General features: G+C 36.9%; 1 protein-coding gene across 1 annotated transcript in view; it reads left to right on the forward strand.

Moving 5' to 3' along the window:
• Positions 1-1,785: 1,785 nt before the first annotated feature.
• dpp10 (dipeptidyl-peptidase 10 (non-functional)) overlaps positions 1,786-26,818 on the forward strand; it is a 161,188-nt gene continuing 136,155 nt past the window's right edge. Inside the window, exon 1 of the mRNA XM_087804827.1 lies at positions 1,786-1,986. Within this exon, the coding sequence (XP_087660953.1) occupies positions 1,927-1,986 (60 nt within the window). The 5' untranslated portion in view covers positions 1,786-1,926. The remainder of the gene's footprint in view (positions 1,987-26,818) is intronic.

Here is a 26,818-nt window from a genome sequence, read left to right on the forward strand (position 1 = left end):
GGCATAAATAATTATATATAAAATATAGTTTGTTTTTTCTTTTATTACTTAAAAAAAATAGAATTGAGTTTTTTTTTTAATTAAATGGAAAGAAATGTTCTTAAGAATGTTGACCAAACTAACTTAATCACATGTAAGATTGTATTTTAATCACTGCCTTGTGTTAGAAAAGAATGTGAGGATTACAGATGTCTTCGTCATGAACCGGTTTAAAGAAGTAAAGGCCACCTCGATCTTGAGGATAATAACTCACTCAGGTTTGTATTACGTTGAAACCTTCAGAGTAAGATAATTAATGGCTTGACTGCGGTGAAGATATATCAGTGAACTAACAGCTTTGTGCTTCCGAAATGATTCAGAGAGACATGTAAACTCTGTGTTCTCTCTCACTCACTTGGATACAAGTAAAATGTGTAACTTTAAACCAGAATTGATTTCTATTCTTTGTTTAACAAAAAAGCTTTAAGTCAGATTCCCAACCTGACAACGTTGAACTTTTCAGACTTGGTGTAACTGTTCTTTTTTGATTAAAAGTGCAGTGACATTAGAAAATAATGCCCCGCCCACTGAAAACACTTTCTTTTTCTGGAGATTTAATTTTGTTACGATAACCACTTCCACTCTGCTGTGATTTGTCAAGCATTAAGGTTTGTCTCCACATGTGTCAACCAAAAGTCTTCACCACCAAGGGACTTGTTGTATAAACAAAGCAGGCCTCGATTACAGCATTATTACGTCATAATGCACTCTACTATCGTAACCTCTTGTTTGCCAGATTTTACAGAGCAGAAATGTATAAACTCTGGAATATTAAACATTTTTCGTATTGATCAAGTACATACACCACAAATCTCAGACAACATTTTTCAAGTTTTCACTCGACAATCCACCTTTCGCAAAACATCTAAAGCGAGAAAAAGGTTAATTGGAATCCCTGTCCTATATCTAAGTTGTACGTGCATCTGTACTTCTGCCAAATATCTTTTAAATTCACTCGTACATTTTTGTTTTTTTGGGACCTGCCCATGTTTACTGAAATGTCTCTCGACTCAGATTGCAATGTAATAAATTAAAAAATGCACCGTAACTGTGGTTTTTGTTTACATTACTGTATATTGAAAAATCTTATCCGAACCCCAAACTTTTATTGGCAGTGTTTTTAACATAACATCAGAGTTTTACGTGGTACCTTAGAGAATACAATAAATTAAATGAGGTGTTCGTTCAATCCGGGCTATTAATTTGTTATTTCTATGCATATTTTAGTCAGATCTTCTAATTTAACGTTTATTATTAAATGAAAAATATGATTTACATCAATGGAATTATATCAACCATTTTGAAATCTGGTAGATTGTAAACAAATTATGGATTTTTTAAGTCAGATATAACAAAAATAAGTAAAATATTAACCTTTATAGTATCGAGGAGATTGACCAGAAATCGTATTCAAAGGTTTTGAATAATCCATACCTTTATTAATATTCATCAGAGAGGAATTATACTTGTGTCACTGGACTCTCGACTGTAAAAGACATGATGTCTGATGATACTGGTTCATTGGATCAAGACAATAAATCTTCACACATGCTTATAAATAATAAGCGTCAGTTCACAAAACAAATCGCCTGATCATCGCCTAATGCTTTATTTATTTATTTTTTCGATAAGAAGCGCAGTCTTCACACCTTCTTCATCCGAGACCTCCTGTGGTCGCCCCTGGTAACCAAGCATCCTCCTCCTCCTCCTCCTCCTCCTCCTCCTCCTGCTCCAGGATCAGATGCGGCGGTTGCGCGCACCAGCGGCGCGCCGAACAAAGACGGGAATCACCGTCCATCCCCGGCACACCAGAGGAGCCTCTCCTCCTCCTCCTCCTCCTCCAGAGCTCCTGAACACTCGGATAGTTCGTCCCCGCGGCGTCCCACCATGAACCAGACCGCCTCCGTGTCGCACCAGGTCAAATGCCAGTCCACCAAAACCATCAAGGTAAGACTCTCTCTGGGAGAACTTCTCCAAAAACTTCTGCGCATTGACGCGCGTTTTTTTTTTGGAGACGAGTCCAGTTGCTCTCGGGCAACAACGAGGGGGGATTCGAACTTGTCACTCTCGCTGCGCATTTTTGGAGCGTGAACTCCGGCGCTGGCACCAGCGAGTGAACCTGGTGTGATGGAGAAAATATTGCTGCAGTGGCAGAGATTTTATTCGCGTCACGTCGCGGAGCTGGAGTGGAAAGAAATTGTTTGGATGTCACTCCTGTTATTGGCTCCTTATAAGTTTGTCAAAGCGACTCACCTGTGTGGTGTGTAGACACTCGTGCATGTGAGTGTGTTTTTTTTTTTCTTTCAAGGTAAATGTGTTGGAGGAAGATAAAATAAAAACGTCATTAATTGTTTTGGATGCAGCACAACACTGCAGGTAGATGCGTCCCCACTGACGCTTTAAACTGTGTGTGTAATTGTGTGTGTTACCGAAAAATTGTGGGTCCTTTGGGATCCAATTTCTTTTTTTTTTTGGTAGACATGTCGTGATCAGATGTGGCTATATAGTTGTTGATCTCTGAAGTTGAGTCATCAGGTAGGTTTGCCTTAAAACTGGGAAAAGTTGTGCATATAATGATGTTAAATAACCAGAAAAAGCACAGAGGAAGCGAATACCTCTGCCAAGGAGCTCATTTTTACATGACTTAAGGAGAAAACAAGAAAGAACACAACCCATTAATAAAATGAAGCGACAACAAAAAACTACTGAGATAAAATAGAAAAGTTTAATAAAATTGTTTGGTTTCATATCTGATCAGAGATCAGCTGCGTAGGTAATGACTTACTTGTCGCATGATTCTGCTTTTCAGGATCATTAGTGTATCACAACCTCTGACCTGGAGCAATTTTTAAAAAGTGTTTTCTTGACAAAATGTACCTGTTAAAATGATCGGACAATAAAATAGTTAGTATTGCATAAAATTGCTGGATTAATGTACCTAGTCCAAGTATTACGAAACGTTTGTAATTAGTTACATGTTTTCCTGTACTCAATATTAATTAATCAATTTTATACTTATTAAAAAAATATTGCACTCTAATAAAACCTCATTCCTCCGATGTTTTAGTTGAAGAACATGTTTTCCTGTACAGTCCTTCCTTTTTTTGTTGTTGTACCACCAACTAATGTCTGCTGTCAACTTAACTTTCGTCTTCAAATGTCCAAATGCATCGGCTTGTGCTATTTTTGGATATTTCGTGACATATTTATCTCATTGATTTGCTGACGATGTGGTGATGTATGTTGAGAGTCGGAGGGTGTCGAGAGTGATGAAGACTCAAGAAAGAGTGAGGGAGAAAGGAAATATTGAATACTTAAAATAATTGATTAAATCCATCATATCTCGGAGACAGTAGGAGACCGAGAGGTGAAGATGAGAGTGCAGGCAGGGTGGCCAACATGGAGGTGATCGACAGGGATGATCTGTGAAAGAAAAAAGGGTGATTTAAGAGCACATAGTATTATTAATAACCAATAAGTAAGTGAAGTTCGACTGGAATTTGAAGAATCAGACCATTTTTTTTATCAGTAAAAAACTTAAAATCTACGATGCAAAGCCCTTTTTTATTTATCATATTTATTATTCCCTAGACGGTGCTAGACAAGTGTGTACTTGTATGCGTGTTTCAAGAACAGGAAGCATTATGCATAATTTTGTTCGGGGGCCAACACGGGGTCACTGCAGAGCCGTGCATCATCTGCATATAAAATGGTAATGTGTATTTCAACCTGCGCTGGAATGCGCTTTTGTGTGCGTCGGCGTGCGCGAGTGTGAGTCGTCTCTACGGCCCTATTGATTCCACTGCTGGTCTGGCATCACTTTTCAGCCCTGAAATTCCCACAAGAGGAATTCAGCTTTGGGCAAAAGCATTGATCTGCCTCCAGCTGTCCTACCCAGAGGTCTGCCTTTTCTTTTTTCTTCTTTTTTTAAGAAAAGATGAATTATAAAATCTAAGAAATCTAAATATCACTGAAAATATGAACATCATAGGAACAACTTTTAATCCATTCCAGCAGATAAAGAGGTACAGTAGGAGCTTCAAAACAGCGCCACCATGCGGAATAATGCTGTAGTTCAACTACACCCTTATTTAGAGACACCAAAAAGTAATGTTTGTTTAAAAAAAAGATGCGGAAGCCAAAAGATATTGTGAAATGTACTTTTTTTTAGTACGCACAAGCTCAAAGAGATGATTTATTTTCCTCGCTATTGACAAAACTTTTAAATTCTGTCTGAAACATTGAGCAAATATCTGATGATACCTTTTGGTTTCAAGGTGTTTTTTGTGCTTTTTTAAAACAAATTCCTTCAGTTTTCTGAAAAAGATTCTTAGCAAGTTTGGTCAAAATTTTAGTAAAGGGGTAAGATCATTTTTTCTGTGTTTTTGTTCCTTTAGAATTAAGCATGTATAAAGTCTAAACTGAGTCATGTTGCAAACTATTCCACAATTTTCTCAACAGCGCTGCAACAATTCTAGAGTCTATTCAGCGTGCTCCTTGTGTTTGCTGTCATTCTTAGTCATCAGTTACAGTGTTTGACTTCTTTTGTCCACGTATATGCTCCATTTTTTTCTTTCTCTGAGTGCTAAGCGCTGGTGTGCACACGGAAGTGCACTGTTTAATCTTCAACACATGAGTGGAGTGTTTATCATGATGTATTTTCATTTCCTCGTCTGAAAGGCCCTTGTGGCTTTCATTCCATTCATTCATCATCGATGCGGTAAATAAGGACTCTTGGCTGGTTATTAGACATCTGTGCTAGACATGTGGGCTATGACTCACTTGATTCTTGGCTTGATGACCACTTTCCACTGACAAAAGAGTAGATTAAAAATGAATAAATCGAAAGGGTTGATCAGAAGTCATCAGAAGAAATATTCCAGTTGCTGTCTCGACTGCAGTTAATACAAAACCCTGCAGCATCAATCCTGAGCCGCTCTAGTCGAAGAACTTACATTTCCCCGATGCTTAAAACTCTTCACTGGCAGACAGTTTCTTTCAGGATCAACTTTAAAATTCTGGTTCTTACTTTCAGATCTATTCATGGTCAGACCTTCCATCAGTGATCTGATCCAGACTAACACCCCAGCTCGGGCTCTGAGGTCTGTGGATCAGAATCTGCTGATGGTTCCTGAACACGGTTCAGGACCAGAGGAGCTAAGCTTTTCCTAAGCTTTGGAACGATCTACCGCTCCCTCTGTTTGATGGATCTAATGACTTCTTCAAGAAACATCTTGAGACACTTTTATTTGTGCTTTTTCTTAATTTCCTCCTTTGTTTGTCTTTATGTTGTCTTGACAGTTTAATATATATATTGGAACCGTGTATTGTTTTTGATTGTTTAAGCTCTTTGTGACCCTGGTTGGAGAAAGACGCTTTACGCCGGTGGAATGACTATGTTTCAGAATTTTTCCCTATTTCCAATTTCACTTCCTTCCATGACACTTCCTAGAATCCTTCAAGCTACACCTACTCAATTTAGCCTTTGTCAATGTGTGCCACTGAGGGCCACAACGTTCTAAATATAAATGATCATATAGCATATATATTATTATCAAGTTATTAGGATTAAAAGTAATGTGGTGGCGAGAATGTAAATTGTGTTTTTATAGAAAATAAATGTGCTGTATCTATAGTTCTTTTGTTATTTATATATAAATATAACGTGTAAATTCTAAATTAGGTGAATTTAAATGACAAATAAAGCTTCTTTTTTAATGTCAGAGGAATATTGGGAAATTAGAAAAACTTTTTTTATTACTATATTTTTCTAGTATTTCCTCAATTAATTTGTTAATATCCAAGTAGGATTTAAGCTTTATTTTCCATTAAGTCTTTCTTTGGCACGACAGTCACCATATCGTCCCTCGAGGGAAGTTTCATTGATCACCAATGAGACTGAAGTAGATCAGTTACCTCACAAAAAGGCATCTACTTGGATAACAATCTAAATAACTCTAAGACTGGGATCTACAGCCAAAAAACAAGCTTAAAATATAAACAAATTTAAGTTTTTTCTGAATGATTCCTCTCGTGTAGGCTTCATTACAAGATGGACGTTACAGACGAGCAGTATGGAGGTATTTAGATGTTTTTAAGTGTTTTTTTTAGACAAAGACGACTAAGCTCCAATATCTACATTAAAATGAACAAACATTTTCGTCTATAACTCTAAAAGGGCTCAGATTATGCTTTAAGCTCCATTTATTCATACTCGAATAACTGCAAAGGCCGAAAAATATTTGATTACAATGAGGCCCTTCGACCTGGAATCTGGATAAACCGTGAGATTGCAGTACCACGGGATCGTCTTTAAAAGTGTGGTGATGTCAAAATCACGATACTTGCCAAACAGTCTTTGATTGTTACGCTGCCTCAACAACAGCAGTTGCTTTCTTTTACATTATAGCTGAAGTACTTTTGGCCATGATGGCAGTACAGTAATGATCCCCTGAGACTCCTGTGTTTGTCTCTGTGTTGTCTTGACCTTTTATGTATATATTTTATTAGGTATTGTTTTGATTTTTTTAAGCCCTTTGTGATCCTGGTTTAGAAAAGCGCTCTACAAATATAAATTACTTACCTACCATGAAGAAAAAAACGCTAAAACAAATACCTTATTTCAAGCTTGATGATTTATTCTCAAATTATTTATTATTAAATATATTATTATTATTATTAAATACCACATGAGCTTAACACTAAGGGAGTGTATTGGAAAGATTCTGTTGATACGATACGTATCACGATACAGAGGTAACGATATGATATACTGTGATACTGTAGTAACAAGGATATTTTTGTAGTAATGTCGAGTACTTTACTCTGGTGTTGCGGAATTTACAGACCACATGACTCTTGACGAAACTGTTTTCATTTTTTTTTTCAAACCAAAATATTGCCAAACATCAGCTTTAAAAGCAGCTGGAGTCCACTGTATCCTCTCGTCCTCAGTCTTCGCCGGGATCTTGCAGGATTTCAATTTTCATTAAGCTACAGAGGACATAATGAAGGCCAGAAGTTAAATCGCAACACAAAAATGAACAATCTGTGTGAATATTTTCCTGGTCATCGTCACATTGTAAAAGAAAAAACAAATCGATACAATGCTGTTGAATATCGATACAGTATCGGGGAAAATAATATTGCCATATATAGCTAGATGTCTAATAAAAATATTAAACCAGATTTTACAAAAAAAAAACATGTTGAACTGAAACTGTGTTGCACAGTTTGAAGTAAAATGAGAAATCTAAAAGTGTCCTTAGGTATAGAATAGAAAGCGCTGGACAAGGACACCACCCACTGCGTTGACGTTGAGCCTGTCCTTGTGTGAGTTTTCACTGCAGATTGAGAAACTGCTTCTGAATCACCATCATCTATAAAGAAAAAAAAAAACTTGTCGATGTTCTGTCCCTGATTTGATCCACGCACCGTCAAACCAGCTAATATATGTTGGGGCTTAAGCAACCTTTTGTTAGTGACCCGGATCAATAAAGTTAATTACAAACATCAGCTGATCGGCCGGAGAAGGCAGGTCCACTAAAGAGAACGGACAGTTGGAAGTGACGCCTTTGTTTTTAAATTAGACTCCACACGGTGACAAAAGGAGGCGTTCATGTTTAAAGACAAGGTATGAAGAATCGTCTTTTCCTCACTGATGAGTCGACTTAAGTTGTCATATTGATTCTTTTTTTTTTTCAAAGATCTGATCGTTTCCACACTCAAAATGTCACACCCTTTTTTTACTCCGCCGCTGGTTGAGATCCGGTGCAGCCCTCCAGAACCTGCTCAAGAATGATATTAAGTGAAATGACTTCACATTTTATTGATGGAGCAGCGCTCCGAGAGAGAGAGAAAAAAAAAAAAAAACGGCGTCAGCGAGGGACGGTAAATCAAAAAGTACTGCCAACAAAATCAGCACATTCAACAGCTTTGACAGATAACTGCTGATAACACATTTGTGTAGAAGCTCATTCAATTAACTTCTGTTTGCACTTCTGTGTCTCAGCACTCCAGACAGGAACTGGAATTCACTCGGATTCATCGGTAAAAACTGATGAACTGTCATTTAGCCATTTCTGCACAATTTTTATTCAACTACAACATCATTTTACTTGTGAAGTTAAATAAGGGGCAAATGGAGATGGATGGATGGATGGAAGGATACGATGGATGGATGGATGGATGGATGGATGGATGGATGGATGGATGGATGGATGGATAAATGGATGGATAAATGGAAGGAAGGATACGATGGATGGATGGATGGATGGATGGATACGATGGATGGATAGATGCGATGGATGGATAGATGGGATGATGGATAATGGATAGATACATGGGATGTATAAATGGACAGATACGACGGATGGAAGAATGGGATGGATGGATAGATGGATGAATATGATAGAAGGACGGATAGAAGGATGGATGGATATATGGATAGATAGATGGATAAGCTAGATGGATGGATGGATCGATAGATGGATGGATCGATAGATGGATGTATAAAAGGATGGATGGATGGGGAGATGGATGGATACGATAGATGGATATATAAAAGGATGGATAGATGGATGGATGGATAGATGATGGATGGATGGATAGATGGATGGATACGAAAGATGGATGTATAGAAGGATGGATAGATGGATGGATATATGGATAGATGGATGGATGTATAGAAGGATGGATAGATGGATTTAAAAAGTTGATGTTGGTTTCCTGTTAAGATGCCAGTATTTAAGATAAGATGAAGATGAAGGATTTCAAGAATAACAAGTAAAATTGGAATTTGTTTGGTAAAGGAGAACAAATGATTATATCAATTAACATTGATTCAGCCTCAAAGAATGAAACGACTCTATAAAAATGTACTTCCTGTTTGATAAATATACATTGTGTTTGGCTCCCGACTTGTACTGTTGTTGTGCTGAAAGGCCCCATAGAGTCGCTTCAGTTCATGATCTCGTGCAAACAAGTAGTTTAGACATGAATCAGGTTACTACGATTTCACTAAACTCTCTATTTATATCTTTTAAACATGCAAATATTATGTATAAAAGCACTTTATTTAAGAAAAAAAAGCAATATTTTTTAGGGACAGGAAAAAAATAAAATAAGATTAAAAAAACTCTGAACAAAAAATACTGAATCAACTTGATACTGGGCTCTAAACAACATACAACAAGGGGAGAACACACAAACTTAATATGATAAATCGTTTCTACGTGATCTTTGACCTCATTAGGGCCACATAAATACAGTCAAGGGGCCCCATGTGGGCCTCACTCTTCCCATGTCCGCTCTTGGCGAACAATATTTTCCAAGATGGTATTGTCGTCTCAGACCCGCCTCCCTTAACTCATAAACCAACAACCTTGGCATGAAGTTAAGGACTTGTTCGCGACAAGTCCCACTCACGCCTGAACACAACTCCCTCGGCGGGTTTCCAGGGATTATATTTCAAATTCACTCCGGCGGAATGTAAATCAGCTCCTTCTCCGCCTTCCCTGCCGTGTTTGTCGTCGCTTCAGGAGTGTATCTGTGTCACACTGTTCTCAGATAATGACCGAGTATTAACCAGAGCAGCTGGACTTGATTCACTTTTGACCTGAAATTGAACAAATTTAGGATTAAGCATCTAAAAAAAACCCTTCTTGCTTCCAAAAAAAAAGCTAATCCAACCATGTTTGTCATCCGTTCTCCGGCGTGGAGGTCTTTCCAGCTCGTCTCTTATCCTCTTAAATGCCTCCCCGCCGCCCGGGTCATCATATCCCACACTCGGTGATAAGGAATCCAATTAGGGTGGCAGCTTTTTTTTTTTTTGTGGGCCTCAACCACCCGGGGTTCTTCTTTATCTAGCGAGAAGACACGGTCTGAAGTCTGTGTCATGTCGGCGCGAGGAAGTGTCAGGTCCACCCACGTGCAGATGGCTGGAATGTCAGGGAGGAGGTGAAGGGAACACAAGGTCCCGGCTTCTGATGAGTTTCTCCAGCTGAGCCTCGGCAGAGAGACTCGTTTGTTTATTGTTCTTTCCTCACTTTCTTCGTGAGATACTTGCGTTTATTTCAATTGTTCATGTCTGAGGGGGAATTAAATATTCTCATGGGTCAAAGTATATACTGTGACTGTCAAGAGAAAGAGAAAAAGAAGTTACGAATAAAAAGCTCTTAAATAAACTATGATGGGAAAGCTTTTAAAAATAAGGATATTCTTTATTACATACATTTTTTATTTATTTCAACTTAAAAAAAACAAAAATATAAAATGCAAAATATATATTAGTATCCCATGAATTAAATTGTTTATTGTTTTATTCTATATATATTACATTTAAAAATGGGATATAAAATGTATTTAAAAAAAAAAAAAATTATACTCATAAAAAGAGCAGATAAAAGAAAGAGAAGATGGAAAAACATCTTCAAACTAAGATCTATAAGAAGCTCTAAATAGAGTTGAAAAGAGTAATAGAGATGTTAGATAGCCATAGTATCATTGTTTTTATATATTTGTACAGTATTATTTTGACCACACTTGAGTTGCCTAGATTAAGTCAGAGGGCCCCACTGTCATGTTCTTAACTGTATTTCCCATATTTCATACGTTCATGTTATTATTCCACCAGAACAGATGGACTTTGTCTCGACAACATTCGACCATGCTATTGAATGCACCACAGTCCTACGCCAGGCACACACCCTCGCTGGTAAAAATATACTAGATGGTTCTTCGACGGATAAGGGTGAAACAAAGTGGCATCTGAGTGTCGCCTCATTTTATGAAACCTTGTAACTAGTAATTGCGTTTGTGTCTTCTCGTTCAGACTATTGTAACAGGTTATTTTAGTGTCTAAACAAGAAGGATGTGCCTCGCCTGCAGTTCATACAAAACTCTGCAGCGAGAATTCTGACCTGCTCTAGTAGAAGAACTCACATTTCTCTGATCCTTAAAACTCTTCACTGGCTGCCAGTTTCTTTCAGGATCAATTTAAAAATTCTGGTTCTTACTTTCAGATCTATTCATGGTCAGACCTTCCATCAGTGATCTGATCCAGACTTACACCCCAGCTCGAGCTCTGAGGTCTGTGGATCAGAATCTACTGATGGTTCCTGAACACACTTCAGGACCAGAGGAGAGAAATCCTTCCAGACTGTTGCTCCTAAGCTTTGGAACCATCTCTGTGTTTGATGATCTACTGACTCCTTCAAGAAACATCTGAAGATATTCTTATTTTTCTGAGACTCCAGTGTTTATCTCAGTGTTGTCTTGATCTTTTAAAGTATATTTTAATTTTGTATTGTTTGTAATTGTTAAAGCGCTTTGTGACCCTGGTCTAGAAAGGCGCTTTACAAATAACCATTACTTACTTACTTACTAGTTGTTTTTTGGTTTCTTGTTGATAAACCTTATAGCCTTGCAGAGAAACCACATTGCCGCTCATCGTCTGTCAAATGCCCTCCCTGACCACCTCAGGGCTCCACAGACGGAGAAAGCTTTTAAAGACAGGTAGAAAAACTACATTTTTAGTAAACAATATAGCTATTTTTTTATACAGTAATTTATTTTTTACTGTCTGTGTCTAAGATCTGTTGAGCGAATGTAAAGTGCAATACATTTTTAATACTATTATTTTGATAAAACCAGGTGTTTGGAACACCTGACCTCTTATTTATATGATTCTAAAAGACATCTTTGGTATACAAATATGATTGTCAATCCATAAACATACATATTGTACTGTTGTTTGAAATTGTAAGATCAGACGAGGCTAAATCATGCTTAATTAAACAAACAAATATTATAGCAAATCATTGCACTTTTGAGAGTATCCATAAAGGTGAGAGAAAGTATTTTAATGTTTATTTCTATCATTAACTGGGACATATTACGGACACATTCTGTCTTTTTTGTTGGAACTCATTAAGGTTGAGAACGAAGCATTAAACAATAACGAGCCAATATTATTGGAGTTTTTTTATGGCTCAAATTAAATGGGCCATCAAAGAACCATGTGCCGGTATCGGATCAAAATTCTTTGGCACCGAAAGGATATATTTGATATTAATTAATACAAAACTTTTAATATTTAATATGAAACTTTATCCGTGTAAAGGTGTGAATTTAAGAAGAGAAGACACAATTTTACTTCCATAAAGAGAGATTATTAGATTATAGCAAACTGTTTCGGTTGCATCTTTATACTCCATCGTAAATGATGGATTATCCGAGAGACGAGAACAAAGTTCACAATGGGGTAAAAAACCCCAAACTAGAATGAATTACAGAATGGGTTTAAAGTCAAGCATTTGAATGTACAAGGAGAGATTATTATGGAACCTTCTCATAGAATGTCTAATTTCACTCTAAAGTAAGAACCGTTTCGGTCACATCTTTATACTCCATTTAAAGTTATTGATTATCCGAGAGAGGAGAACAAAATTCACAATGGGAAAAAAAAACCCAAACTTGAATGAATTACAGAATGGGTTTAAAGTCCAAATTTTTACTTGTACAAGGAGAGATTATTATGGAACCTTCTCATAGAATGTCTAATTTCACTCTAAAGTAAGAACCGTTTCGGTCACATCTTTATACTCCATTTAAAGTTATTGATTATCCGAGAGACGAGAACAAAGTTCACAACGGGAAAGAAACACATACTGGAATGAATTACAGAATGGGTTTCAAGTAAAAAATTTGCATGAACATAGAGAGGTTATTATGGAACCTTCCCATAGAATGTCTAATTTTACTTTAAAGTAAGAACCGTTTCGGTCACATCTTTGTACTCTATCCTAAAATATTTATTATCCGAAAGACAAGAAAAAACTTTACAACTGGAAAAACACAAACTAGAGTGAATTACAGAATGGGTTTAAAGTCAAAAATTTGCATGTACAAAGAGAGGTTATTACGGAACCTTCAAATAGAATGTCTAATTTTACTTTAAAGTAAGAACCATTTCGGTCACATCTTTATACTCTGTCCTAAAATATTGATTATCCGAGAGACAAGAACAAAGTTTAGTACTTGAAAACGCGAACTAGAATGAATTACAGGTGGTATTAAATGATTACCACACATTCCATTCCCAACTCAAACTAAGCAATGCTTTTAAACACATGTTTGAGCAAATTTAATCTAAATCCTCATACCAGTTTAGTTATTTTCCATCATTTTCCAATTGAAAACAAAGAGGTTTTGGACCTCCACCTTGCATTTCCTGTTTAGTAAACCATTTCCTGTCACAAATAGTTCATTGTTAACGTCAATTAAAAATAGTGAGATTAGATAAACAACAAAGCTGTCCGTCATACAGAAATATAAGAGAGTTCTGCTCCCAAAATAGATCCTTTCCGACTGAAAATATATCAGGATGTCGGATGTTGTGCTTTTATTCAGATGAATCAGTTGTCGGGTCCACTCGGGCTGCAGCAGCAGACGACAGCTGCAGTCGTGGGCGAGCCGGCACTTTACAAAGACGGAGGTTTAGAAATCAAACATTAACATTTTCCAATTGTGTTTTCTTTCTTCTGCTGGGCACAAATGGTCTCAAGAGTTCTGCTTTCATTGCATTCTCATTGAAACCCTCCGGTCAGACAATGAAAAAGACTAAAAAAAATGCTGACTGTTTGCTTTGTCTAGTCGTTGTTTAAAGGCTCCTGAGGCGAAGATTTCGGGGAAAAAAAATCTTGATAACATTAAACACAGATTAAGAGTCAGATTATTATTCAAGATGGGGATCGGTTGATAAAAGTCTTCAGCTGAGAAGGACGATCAAATACAGTACAGTCCATTCATCTTAAACTATCTTTGTTTATATTTACAGTAAATGTAATTCCTGTTTTTTGTTTTGAGGGTAAAAATACTCACTAAAAAGAGAAATGGAAAACAGGGAAGAAAAAGAACCAGCCAATCAATATGTAGAGACGAATTGAAAAAGAAAAAAAAGGAACTAAATATCGGGAAGCATATTGCATTCACTTCAAGAAGAAAAAAACAACTCGTTTTTAGGGGAAACACACATCCACGAGTGTCGCATACATGTTAGAGGTTCTCGCGGGATTTGAAAGTATCTTGATTGTTCAGTAAAAAGTTCATGAAAACTGTGCCAAAAATAATAAATACCAAAAGACCCCGAGACAAATGAATGCAGCGAGCTTCCGGGATATTGTCAATGTGGCCCCCCCCGGTCTTCACCTTATTTATACCTAATGTAATATGTTTTAAGCAAAATGAAGGTGTTAAGCTAGGAGTAAAGCTAGGTTACACGTGTTCACTCTGTATTTAGTAAGTAAGTAAGTAAGTAATATTTATTTATATAGCGCTTTTCCAGACCAAGGTCACAAAGTGCTTTAACAATCAAAACAATACTCAAAAAATATATACTTTAGTGCTTATTTGTATCAGAACCAAGTCCTTTATTATTATTGTTTCATTTAATCATGTTTAAAATAAATTAATTCAAGTTTTAAAATACAAATAAATTGCAAATATCCCCAGCAATCGTTCATTTTAGTGTTGAAATTAAACTTTATTAAGTCCTTTGTAGCTAAATGAACAATGGCATTCTGCGAGATGATGCAGGTGATGGCTGAGGACGAGAGGATGCAGTCAACTCCAGCAGCTTCTAAAGCTGACGTTTCGACGTATTTCTATCCAGCCAAAAGACTGTGGAAGAATTACATGATGTCATTAAAATTCAGTGTACACTAAAATTCTTACAAAAATATGCAACTATATCGAAATATATCGCATCATATCGTTAGCCCGATACAGCGTATCAAATCATATCTTGAGCTGGATATATGATAGCGAAGTGCATCGTGAGCTGAATACATTGTATCAAATCCTATCCGTAGCCTAGTATATTGTATCCAATCATTTCAGTCCTAGCGCTGGTATGCTAGCCCTTGTGGTTGCACTGTTTTGTTGCTGCTGCTCAGTTCTGTATCGCCTTGACTAACGGCTAACGGGTCACTTTTGTCGCGGCTGAACAACCTCCAGAACCTTAAGATGGTTACCTTCTGGGTGCTAAGACCACAACACATTTGTAGCTTAGACCTTTATTTTAAACGAGGTGTTAACAGTGTTGTAACATCTGCCGAAAATCATAAATAAAACGGCCTCATTTTGTGGGAAAACAAATGGAATCTCCACGATGTAGTTCCTGGGATTATTCATGAGACCTGAGCCGTCGCCCTCTGCACCTGAAGAGAGTCGGACCTGCCGAGTGCCCCCCCACACCAACCCCCTTCCTTCACCCTCCGCCTGGAAAGATCTATTGCATAAACAGGCCTTAAAAACTGCTCGTGACCAACTCGCTCGGGTGGTGATGGATCACCGGGGTTCCGACTCTATGAATGATTGCGCTCGGCTCTTGACTCGCCGAGTCTATAAATTAGGAAGCGGCGGCAGCTGATCTCAATACGGTCGCCTTCTCGAGTGCATCGCTCGTGCGCCGAGGATTATGGGATGGACGTGTGAATAATTTGGTGATCCCTTTTTTGCATTAATTTGTGTTTTTTTCTTCATCTTGAGAATTCAGATGTTGAGAACTCGCAAAATACAAATTACAAGTACTCTTATCCAGCAGCTGGATAATAGGCAGGGAGTATATTTGTGATGCTTTTAGTACGTTTTGGATGAATTTTTAAACATTGTAGAACTCATGAGATGGATTGTACCAAAGAGGCACTGATCGCATAGAATGAAACACCTGGAAAAAAAAAAGAAGATTGCATGATAGCTTGGGGTAAATACATTACCTGAATCGAGGGGGGTCATTTTCACGACATCAAGAATGAAAACATACAACTGTACTGTACTCGCCATGACTTTACATTTGTGTACATGATAACTATGGTACCCTGATAGAGTGTATGTATTCAATACATTTGTCCATTGAATTTCAGTGCCACAATACAGAACATATTTCAACTTAAATTTACTTAAAAGGGCACCTAATGTGAAAACCCAACTCTCGTGACTTATTCACATGTTGTAAATGTTGAAGTCTTCAAAATGCAGTAGTTCATTCATCATGACGTTGCTTCGTTTTGAAGTTATTACATATAAAGTTCTCTCTCGTCTGAAATCTCTACAAACAAGATCACGGTTTAAATTATACATTCTGACGTCACTCTGGTGCAGGTGTCCTCCCCTAGAAGCCCTAAATCAGTTAAGAACCTACATGTTAATTGTGAAACAAAATAAATATTTATGTAAACATGGTGAGAGTTACTTCTGTCTTTAGGTGTTTTTTTTAATGTGTACATTAAGCAGCAAAACTTATTTTTATTTTTCGTTTTTAATGTACAAAACGGGAGTTTCAGGGGTGAGTTTGAAATTAACGCGAGTCCTTGAATGCAACTCGTGTTTTTGTGACCAATCAGAGCGGGCGTGGTTGCTCGGAAGAGATGTCTCGGCTGAAACGGAGCATTTTAAGTGGGCGGAGCTTAAGCGTATTTTCTAATGTAAATATCTTTATTAAATGAGAGTTTTGTGCAAAAAGAAACATACTGATGAGTATAATAGAGGTCCTAGAACAATTTAAGACACACTTAAATCAGCAGATTAGGTTCCCTTTAAACATGAAAATAAATAAATAAATACACACTCCTAACAAGCATATATAACTTTATAAATTCATACCTAGAAAAAAATATCACCAAAACATGTGCTTTTTTGAGGGACAGGTGTGGCTTGTTTACATTTTCAACCAATGAAAACTCCTTTGATCTGAATGTTCTGCTATTTGCACTTTGTTCTTGTTCTTGTTTTTATGAAACTACAGTCTGCTGTGAACTGGAAACCCAATTTCCCGAAGGAGATCTCTAAAGGGGTTAATAAATTATACTCTAATGTAATCTAATCTAAGTGCAATTAAAAAAAAAAAAAAGAAGGAAGGACGAGGCATGTTAATTCAGGACTGTTCATCCTCAATCCTCCTCCATTTTTCAATTATCTGTAAATATCAGTCGCTAACACACCAGTTATCTGTAGGTGTACGATAATAAAAGGCAAGATTAAATTTAAAAAAAAGTAATTTCCACGTTGATTTAATTCCCTTCCAGTGTGAACGACACTTTGTAATTCCACTAAGCGGCATTATTTAAATGTCACGGCTAATTCGGAGGACGGATATCCCCTCCGAGCGAAAACAAGAGCATGGTTAAGAGCCACACTTGACTCCAGATTATCGCCGCAATCATCTCTGAATAAACTCTTGGCGTGAAGGAGTGCGGGAGGAAAGCGATGCGGGAAACCAGAGGGAAGAAAGTGCGGAGTGGAGACGCAACCATTTGTTGATGTCGGGAATGGTCCGGCCGATAACGAGGAGCGAGGCTGCGATAAATGTCTCCTGGCAGCGCGAGACATTTTGAAGCTCCTGATTCTTAATGTTGAAGGGAGAAGAGGCGCTCGATGGTATTTCAGTTCTGCAGCCGTTTCTGTGCCTGAAAAATACCGTTTATCGCCAGGAATGCAGCCAGACAAGGATACAAAGTGAATGTTAGCGGAAGTTGAATTAAAAGATCAGTATTGGCTAGCAGGAGCTAATCCGGACAACATTTTTTGACTGTTCTTTTTTGTTTTTTGAATCCTTTAGAAATGCAGCTCTGATAATAGGAATGATTTTTTTTTAATCTTGTGAGGGAATCAAATGGCCTTTGAAGTCTGTAAAATCGGTAAAAGACATGAAATACCAATCTCAGCTGAGACGTGAACTGTTTCCTTTATTCAGCCCAGAGATGGAAAGTGTAATTTGGAACGATCTCTGTGTTTGATGATCTACTGACTCCTTCAAGAAACATCTTAAGAAATTCTAATTTGTGCTTTTCCCTGATTTTCCCGAACTCCTGTGTTGTTTTCGGTGTTGACTTGACCTTTAAAGTATATATTTTTTATTGAGTATTGTTTTGATTGTTAAATCGCTTTGTGACCCTGGTCTGGAAAGGCGCTTTACAAATAACCTTTACTTTACTTACTTTTACAAGGTATATTTAGTAGCTACCTAGAAATTAAAATGAAAACCACAAAATACAATTGTTGTACTTCTATATTACAAGGCCCGCACAATTGTAGTCAAATGGCTTCATATGGACCCTTAAGCTCCAATGTTTTTGTATTTTTCCAAAGCAACCTACCCTTAGGATTCAAACCCATGCTAACAAATAGTCACAGTATTTGATAAACAACAGAATTGCAACAACAAAAAAAAATCACGCTCAGAATCAAAAACAGCTATTTTATCCAAGTACAGTATATTGACAACATACACAGACTTGTTCTACAGACTCCTTTAGGAATTAACATTTTGCTCACATAGAATTAACAAAATAAAAAAAATGTTAACATAGCAGTACTGTACAAAATATACAATGATGTAATAGTACAATTGTTGTTTCTTGTTGTTCTTTTTGTTCTTTTGTGTCTGTTTACACCTTCAGACACACAGAAACATTTTTTGAACAATAAGTTCCTGTCTTAAAATATAATTGGAAATGGTTGATTATATATTTTTTTAACGATGAAAAATCTTGCATACACAATTTGACCAAGATTCAGAATTATAGACATTTATTGATCTATTTATCATAGTAACATTGATTAATAACAATAATAATGTTTAAATAAAAAACATTATTTTCTTTTTTTAAGTCATTGGGATTATTATTATATTTGTTATCATTATTATTATTACTATGATCTTTTTTAACCCTAGAACATAAAAAACTAACCGCTTGTTTTTTCCGCTGATACTGCTAAATGGTGACAAACGGAGACTCCAATAATATGACCTGTGGAGCCAAGGAGTTCCTCAGGGTTCAATCCCGGGTCCCGCTTTAATCAACGTCGTGCTCAAATGACAAGCAACAGCTGCAAAGTTACAATCAGATTACTTTGTCTGCGACTTTACTCTAGTTAGTTATTTATCAACGAGATTAAGTTGCTGATATTGTTCACCTTTAACATTTTTATATTTAAATAGAGATGGAAAGAGGCGCAACAAGAAGAAACCTAAAAAGTGTAAAATAGATGACTGTGACGAGAAACCATAGTTATCGTTCAGGTATCAGTTTAACTCTCACATGGCAAAGGATATTCTCTCTTTATTGACATGCAATATTTAACTTATCCCTCGCTTCGTTATTCAACGTCATGTAGCTTCGTCAGAGACTTTTAAACCCACTTCAAACGTGATTTAACACCTCATTTTCACTCTTTTCAAGCCATAGTCATGAATGATTCGCTACACATACGTTGTTGATATGAAGCGAGGGATATAATCGAAGAGATAAGTTCGAAACTGCCGCTAGCATTAGCGGTTGCTAACTTACCGTCATCATGGCGAGTCTCGCCCGTGTCCTTCTGAGTTTTTGGACCGTTTTCGGATGAATTCTTCAGACGCCAATGACTGTTGCAAATCCTACGAGCAGTGAGTATTTGCTGTTTGGTATAGTCGCCAAACTCAACACTTACACAAGCACTTCTGGGTCACACTCGTAGTCTCATAGATTTAATTTTCTTTGCGATTGTGAGTTTGTTCCGTAAATTGGATAGAGCTAGTTTCAGAATGTGTTTTGCTTTGTGAGTTTGTTAAGTTGTTACACATATTGTGTGTTATGTTTGTGGATTGGTTTAATTGTTTCACAATTTGTGTTTCGTTTCGTGAATTTCTTAAGATGTTTCAGCGATTGTGTTTTTGTTCCGTAAATTTGTTGGATTGTTGCAGCGATTGTGTGTTATGTTTCTAGAATTTGTTGAATTATTTCAGCTATTGTGTGTTTCGTTCCGTAAATTAGATGAATTGTTTCCGTGATTGTGTGTTTTGTTTTGTGAAATGGTTGAATTGTTTCAGCGATTGTGTGTTTTGTTCCCCAAATTTGTTGGATTGTTTATGCAATTGTGTGTTTTTTTCTGTAAATTTGGTGAATTGTTTCAGGGATTGTGTGTTTTGTTCCGTAAATTTGTTGAAGTTTTTCAGCAGTTGTGTGTTTTGTTCCGTAAATTGGTTGAATTGTTTCAGCAGTTGTGTGTTTTGTTCCGTAAATTGGTTGAATTGTTTCAGCGATTGTGTGTTTTGTTTCACAAATTTGTTGGATTGTTTCAGCGATTGTATGTTTTATTCCGTAAATTTGTTGAATTGTTTCTGCGATTGTGTGTTTTGTTCCGTAAATGTATTGGATTGTTTCAGCAATTGTGTGTTTTGTTCTGTAAATTTGGTGAATTGTTTCAGCAATTGTGTGTTTTGTTCTGTAAATTTGGTGAATTGTTTCAGGGATTGTGTGTTTTGTTCCGTAAATTTGTTGAAGTTTTTCAGCAGTTGTGTGTTTTGTTCCGTAAATTGGTTGAGTTGTTTCAGCGATTGCGTGTTTTGTTTTGTGAATTGTTTCAGCGATTGTGTATTTTGTTCCGTAAATTTGTTGAATTGTTTCAGCGACTGATCAAAAATATTGATCAAAAAAAGATTTGCAAAGATTTCGCAAAATGAGAGTGGCAAACATTTAGCAAGAAAGGTTCTCTGTGCTAATGGCTTCATTCAAGAATAGCTCATGATTTAATTCGTTGTTTTATTGATTATGTTAGCATGTTGAATAGAAGAGTCACATTAATTGTCGTTTTAAATTCACGATGAAATCCTCTTTACGTACGGAATTCGGCACACGCCGCACGTCGTCATGACAACAATGTCAACCACGGTGTCGCTCGATTTGACGTCAAGATGGGGAGTTAACGTCCGCCTCTCGACCAAGAAGGTCACCAACGACAAATGTCGCATCATAGGAGCCTCACGACCGTCGATGGTCTGCACTTGAACTTTGGAAATCGGATTGGATACTGTAAACGTTTCGTTCAAAAAAGAAATTTCGAAGTAAAATTAAGGCACTTATCGTCACCAGGCTATAACAAGCTGCCGCCATTTTGAATTAAATCACCTGTTAAATGATAACACAAAGTAGTTCTAATAAATACACACTAACTTGTGATTTCACGACTTATGTTAAGAAAAACACGAAATTTACTATAGGAATAAATGAAAAATAAAGATAATTGAAATAACACAGTCTTAATGTGTTTCCCGATGCAGCCGATCCAGACACTTAAGGATGCGGTCGCAGCAATCTGGTTCATGATGAGTTTGTCTTCACATTTTTTATGTTTGCACTAAATCCCGGCCAACTCCGGTGGCGGGGAACCAGCCGCTTGGCAAAACTGAGCAGCAGACGCTTCCCTCACTTGACACTCGTGTTCCGGCGATGACCTGGACCGTCGTCCAGCTGTCTGCTCTCGTTTACTGGGAAGAAAAGTCCATATTTAGTCGAGCGTGATCCAGGTCAAGATAAATGTTTTTCCTTCCTCCTGGAACTGGAGCAGGTACAGGAGAGCGGGTTTCTTAATCCTTTGAATTCAGGTCTTAACAAAATACATCAGATTTGACTGTTTACTAACATAAGTCGCCACCGTTCATTATAACAAAATTAGCTAAGAAATGATTTGTCATTTATTGCCGTCGAGTTCGTCGACAATCTGTTGTTGCAGCTCTGGTTTTTTTTAAGCTCGGCGAGGAATTTTAGGGGCGATGAGGTGCTGAGGGAGGAACTTTTCTCAAGAGGTTCACAACAACAGGTTCGACGTGTTGACAGCAGCCGTCGTCTGCAGAGGAGAGAATATTAATTCAGCTTCTTTTTTTCTTTTTTTTTTTCAAGAGTTTTTATCGTTTCCGTTCAGGAAGCCCGGAACAAATCCTCTTCACACTTTGTTTGTCGACTAAACTGCTGCGAGCGCGAGTGAAGAGAAAAGGTGTTGATGAGGAAAGTTCATTTGTGAAGAATAACAAGGAAACGTGTTGCGTTGTGTGTTTATTTAAAGAGGATGCAATCTGTTTTGTTTTTGATGTTGATAATAACCCTTTTTTTTAAACTCCTGTTGATCAGTAAAACTATATTTAATCTATTTTATTTTCAGGATGAGTCAAGCTAATGCTAGTGAAATAAAATAAATGAAAGTAATGAAAATAAAAATGAAGATGAAATAGTAGTACTGTACCAAATATACAATGATGTAATCCTACAATAATAATAATAATAATAATAATAATAATCTCTATTTATATAGCGCCTTTCTAGACCAGGGTCACAAAGCGCTTTGACAGCCATTCACACATTGTTTGTTTTTGTTCTTTTTGTTCTTTTGTGTCTGATGATTTACACCTTCGACACACAGAAATATTTTTTTAAAGAAAGCAATAACTTCCTGTCTTAAAATATCTTTCGAAATGGTCGACTTTATATATGTTAATGCTGAAAAAACCAAGATTCATAATTATTTACATTTATTGATCTATTTGTCATAGTAAAATTCATTAATAACAATCATAATATTTAAATAAAAACACATTTTTCTCAATTTTGTACTTTATTTACAATCTTTTTATTTTTTACTATGATGTTGTCAAATATAGGTATTGGGATTATTATTATATTTGTTATCATTATTATTATTGCTATGATCTTTTTTAACCCTAGGACATAAAAAAACAAACCGTTTTTCCGCTGATACTGATAAATGGTGACAATCGGAGTTTGTCTAGGCTAATCTATCAAGCGTCATTGCACTAGATAGTCTAGCTATCAACTCGTTTCCATGACGTCATCAGCCAGGATCGCAAAACATATTTGCACAATGACTGCATGAGTTTATTCAATCTACTCTAAGGAACCTCTGGCAGTTTAACAGACCTCTTTAAACGTATGACTTTGAAATAGCCGATGTAAGCACAAGTCTGACTAAAAATAAAAAATTAGATTGAGGGTCGTTTCGGGACTCGTGCACTTTGAGGGTCGATAAACATTTAGCTCGAGACCAGGAATAAAATGTGTTTACTGTTGATTATATCATAAATAAAGTCAACATATTGTCAGTTGGAATTAATGTTAATTGTTTCTTTCAAATAAAACGAAAATTAATAGTCATTACTTCGCTAATGCTTTCCATGTGTTGAGAAACGAGTTTTGAATGAACGGGTTTGACCGATTTATGAAAAAAATGAATGTTCAGGAGGAAAATCCTTCCAAGAGTATCTTTCAATGTTGCGTGAAGCAGTAGAAGATGACACGGAAATAGAAGTTTGTCAACAGAGATAACGTTGCAGAATGTAGGCCTTGAAGGGCACTGGCCCGAGGATTGACCCTTGAGGAACCCCCGATCTGTCTTTGGAGTTAAAAAACGTTGATTAAACTCATGATGATGTTTCAAGTGATTCAGCTTCTTTGACAGAGATGGACAGATCTAATGCAGAGGCTTGAATTTTCTACTTTATTTTCTTTTCTGCTAAAGCTGCTCACGATTGGTCGAACTCTACAGAAGATATTGTAACTGAGTAACGAATGTTTTTTGATGTAAATTGCTGAAATTGTAGGTTTGTATTTTATTTTTTGTGCCCATAAATTAAGTTCACTTAGGATGGTTTAAAAAAAAACAAATGAAACTACCATTTCGAGTAGCCACTGCATCACATATTTAAAGTTTGATTGACATACAAATAATATTTGGTCGATAACTGCTGCTAATTTGCAAAAAAAAAAAAAGAAGTTGTTTAAAAGAAACGCTAAATTTTCTGTTGATGTGAGTTTGTGTATGAATGGTTGTGCGTCTGTGTTTTCCTGCCGAGGCTGGCGAACTGTTCAGGGTGTCCCCCGCCTGTCACCCTAAGTAGCTGGGATAGGCTTCCCAATGAGGGATTAATAATCGGTAGAAAATGAAAGAAAAGCCGAACATGTCTATTAATTGAATCCAACTTTTTTTGGGTTCTTATGATCTACCTCAAAACTGGATGATTGAAAATAGTCAAATCTTTTATGAATTCATTTAAAATCTATCCTACATTCTTCATTCGCTTATATACAAATCCGCGTATGGGTTTAAGTTTCCACGACAACCGACAAAACCTTTCCAAAGGATTTGCTCAGCTCGTTTATTAGATAACCGGACTTCTAGAATGGCATTAAATTCTCTTGCAGGCCATGAGTGGACTTTCTACAAAATGGACCGGACTGTGAAATGAACGAATTCCTCACGGTGCCTTTAGTTGCCGCGGGGCTGCCGAGGAAACGCTGGGAGAGGCGAGTTATTGCTGAAGTGCGGCCGACTCTGAGCATTTGTATGGATCAAGTGTAGCGGCGATGTGCCCGAGGTGGAGAAGAAGAAGAGGTGTGGAAACATTAATGAAGGCTTGTGTATTCCTGCGTCGATGCCCATGGAGTCGAGTAATAGAAACATAATGATTTGCTCCGAGGAAGGATACAGGGGTAAAACTGAGTCTGCGGGGAGACGAGCCGAGGAGAGGGACGCCCGTATATGTCGGGGTTTGACTGGCGTATGCTTCGTAGTTTTCTTCTGTTGTGTCGTGAAAACACAACATTAGTGCTCAGGCGAGCGTAAAGAAAAATAGCACAAACATGAGGAAAAATCAGAAGCTCTGAAATCATTCAAATGTGGAAAAAATACTGAAGATATAAGAACAAAAATTGAAAGAAGTGTAAATATGTCATGATGTCATTTAAATGAAGTTTATTTTGATATACATGTACTCCAATGTTTTAAAAGATTCTCAATGTGATCAAAATATACTTTTGTATTCAATAGTATTTGGAATAATAAAGTTTTGAGGGACAACCCCAGCAAATTTGTATTTAAAATAAGACTTAAAGAAAAAGTAAATTATGTTTGTACAAACATAAAAGTAGAGTAACAACAAGTATAATATTAGGTCAAAAGCAGTCATGAATATTTTAAATGTTGTCAAATTATGATGCAGTTTTTAGATATTTTTTTTTTCATTGATACGGTTTAAATGTGGAGAGTGTACTGCCTTGAATTTTGGAGTCAACCCGATAAGTAGAAATAATTTTATGTTTCAAAAACATTTTTGCTAACTGGCTAATGGTTAGCCATGCTAGCATAGAAAAGGAATCATTGAGTATGGATAACTAGAACCACTAATTCAATGAAACCTTTTTTATTCTTTTTTTTTAACACATAGAACCTGTAAAAAACACTCAAAAACATTTAGAAAAAATATTTTGTAGTATTTTGCCAACAGACGAAGGTAATAAAAATGTTTTTCTTTTTTTTTTTTCACTTTTGTAATGACACGTTGTCAAGAAGATGGATAATGGAGGGGTTGTCTATCCAAGTTTAAACTTCTGGAAAAAATTTTAGTAACTCCTTCCCAAAATTAACTAAAATTTCTCACCCTAATGTACCTTGATGTAGCTACGTCAATGCTAGCAATACGGAATACCAACATCTTTCAACGCAAGAGGGCTTCTTTCGCAGTTTTTTCGTAATACGCAGGTGAAATTCTACGACTTCCTTTAGCATATTTCCCATCATGCCTTTCTTTTGCGTGGATTGAACGTTCACATTGCTGCCGCAAAACTGTAGTTTTTTTTGGGAGTGTACGCTAGGACAATCTGTGTAATCAGTAGAAAAAAAGGATAAATAGTCATTACTGTGTCAGTTCTTTCAATTGTCGCAAAAAACACATCGTAGCAAGTCAGAAGACACTTTTAGCTTGTAGCTAATATTGACAGTAATGGATTCTACGTCCGTTTTGTCCAGTTTATTACCTCTAAAATCTCCAGTATCGTGGACAATTTCCCTCCCAGACTTATAAAAGTTTCTACTCCTATTGTTTTAAAAATATTTTTTTCACAATTTCCTGTTCCGTCTTGATCGTCGGCCATGTTTGTTTCGGGGTCTAACGATGTCGCCGGTGTGTGTTTTTGTCGTCTTCACACGCTGGACTCCGGGAGCGTCGCGGTCGGAGAGAGCTTTTCAGGAGCGGGTAAAACGGTGGATGATCAAAACATTCAACCGCCACTATTTGCTCGCCGCCAAGCTGTGATGGCGTTCGTCAGCCCCGTAAATAATCTGTCATCGGAAGGAGTGATTATAGTTCATATCGCCTTCTTTTCATCACCCGGTGATTTGGTGTGTTGGTGGGTGACATGTGTGCGGCGGTTGATGTGTGCGGTGGGTGACACAGTCGGCGCCATTTACGACTTTCTCCTGGGAAGTCATTGAAGCCCCTTTTAACGTCATAAGAGCATGTTCGCTGTGAGGCCTTTGTGTTGGAAAATTCAGTGTTTGGACTCATTGTGGAGAGTTTTTGGATTCAAATCATTAAAAAATTGATTGTTATTGAATTGAATTTATTGCTAGTGAAACCGCGGCTGTCACGAAGCTTCATGATACAGTGTCATTTTTCAAAAGCTTCGAGATGGCGCTCTCCTATCTTTACCTTAAGATAGTTTTCAAAACCCAGAGCGCCATCTACTGAACTCTGAAAATACTGACACTGTATCGTGAAGCCTCATCAACTGTTTCACGAACCCTCATCAAACAACGTCACTACTGACCAGTTTTATTTCCTTGAGCCGTATTCCTAAAGATGCTTCATGTGAAGAGTTGATACTATTGGTCAAAAAGAAAATTTCAATTGTGGATGTTTTTGAGGACAAAATGGCGGACAGAAGAGGCAGAAGAAAAGTCCTGGAATACTGTGACGAATACAAACTCGGAAATGATAATAAAAACTAAAAACAATTAAGAATATTTTCATAGATTAACTTACTATTGAATGTATATTTTATTTATCTGAAATATTAGTTTTTAAGTGCAGAGTATTCATACGATTAGATTCTTTGATTATCGATTGAAGGTTCCATCTTTTGCCCATTTTCACCAAAAGTGTATTTTTTAT

The sequence above is a fragment of the Callionymus lyra genome, chromosome 12 (genome assembly GCF_982586985.1).
Source record: "Callionymus lyra chromosome 12, fCalLyr1.hap1.1, whole genome shotgun sequence".
In the NCBI taxonomy this organism is placed as follows: domain Eukaryota; kingdom Metazoa; phylum Chordata; class Actinopteri; order Syngnathiformes; family Callionymidae; genus Callionymus; species Callionymus lyra.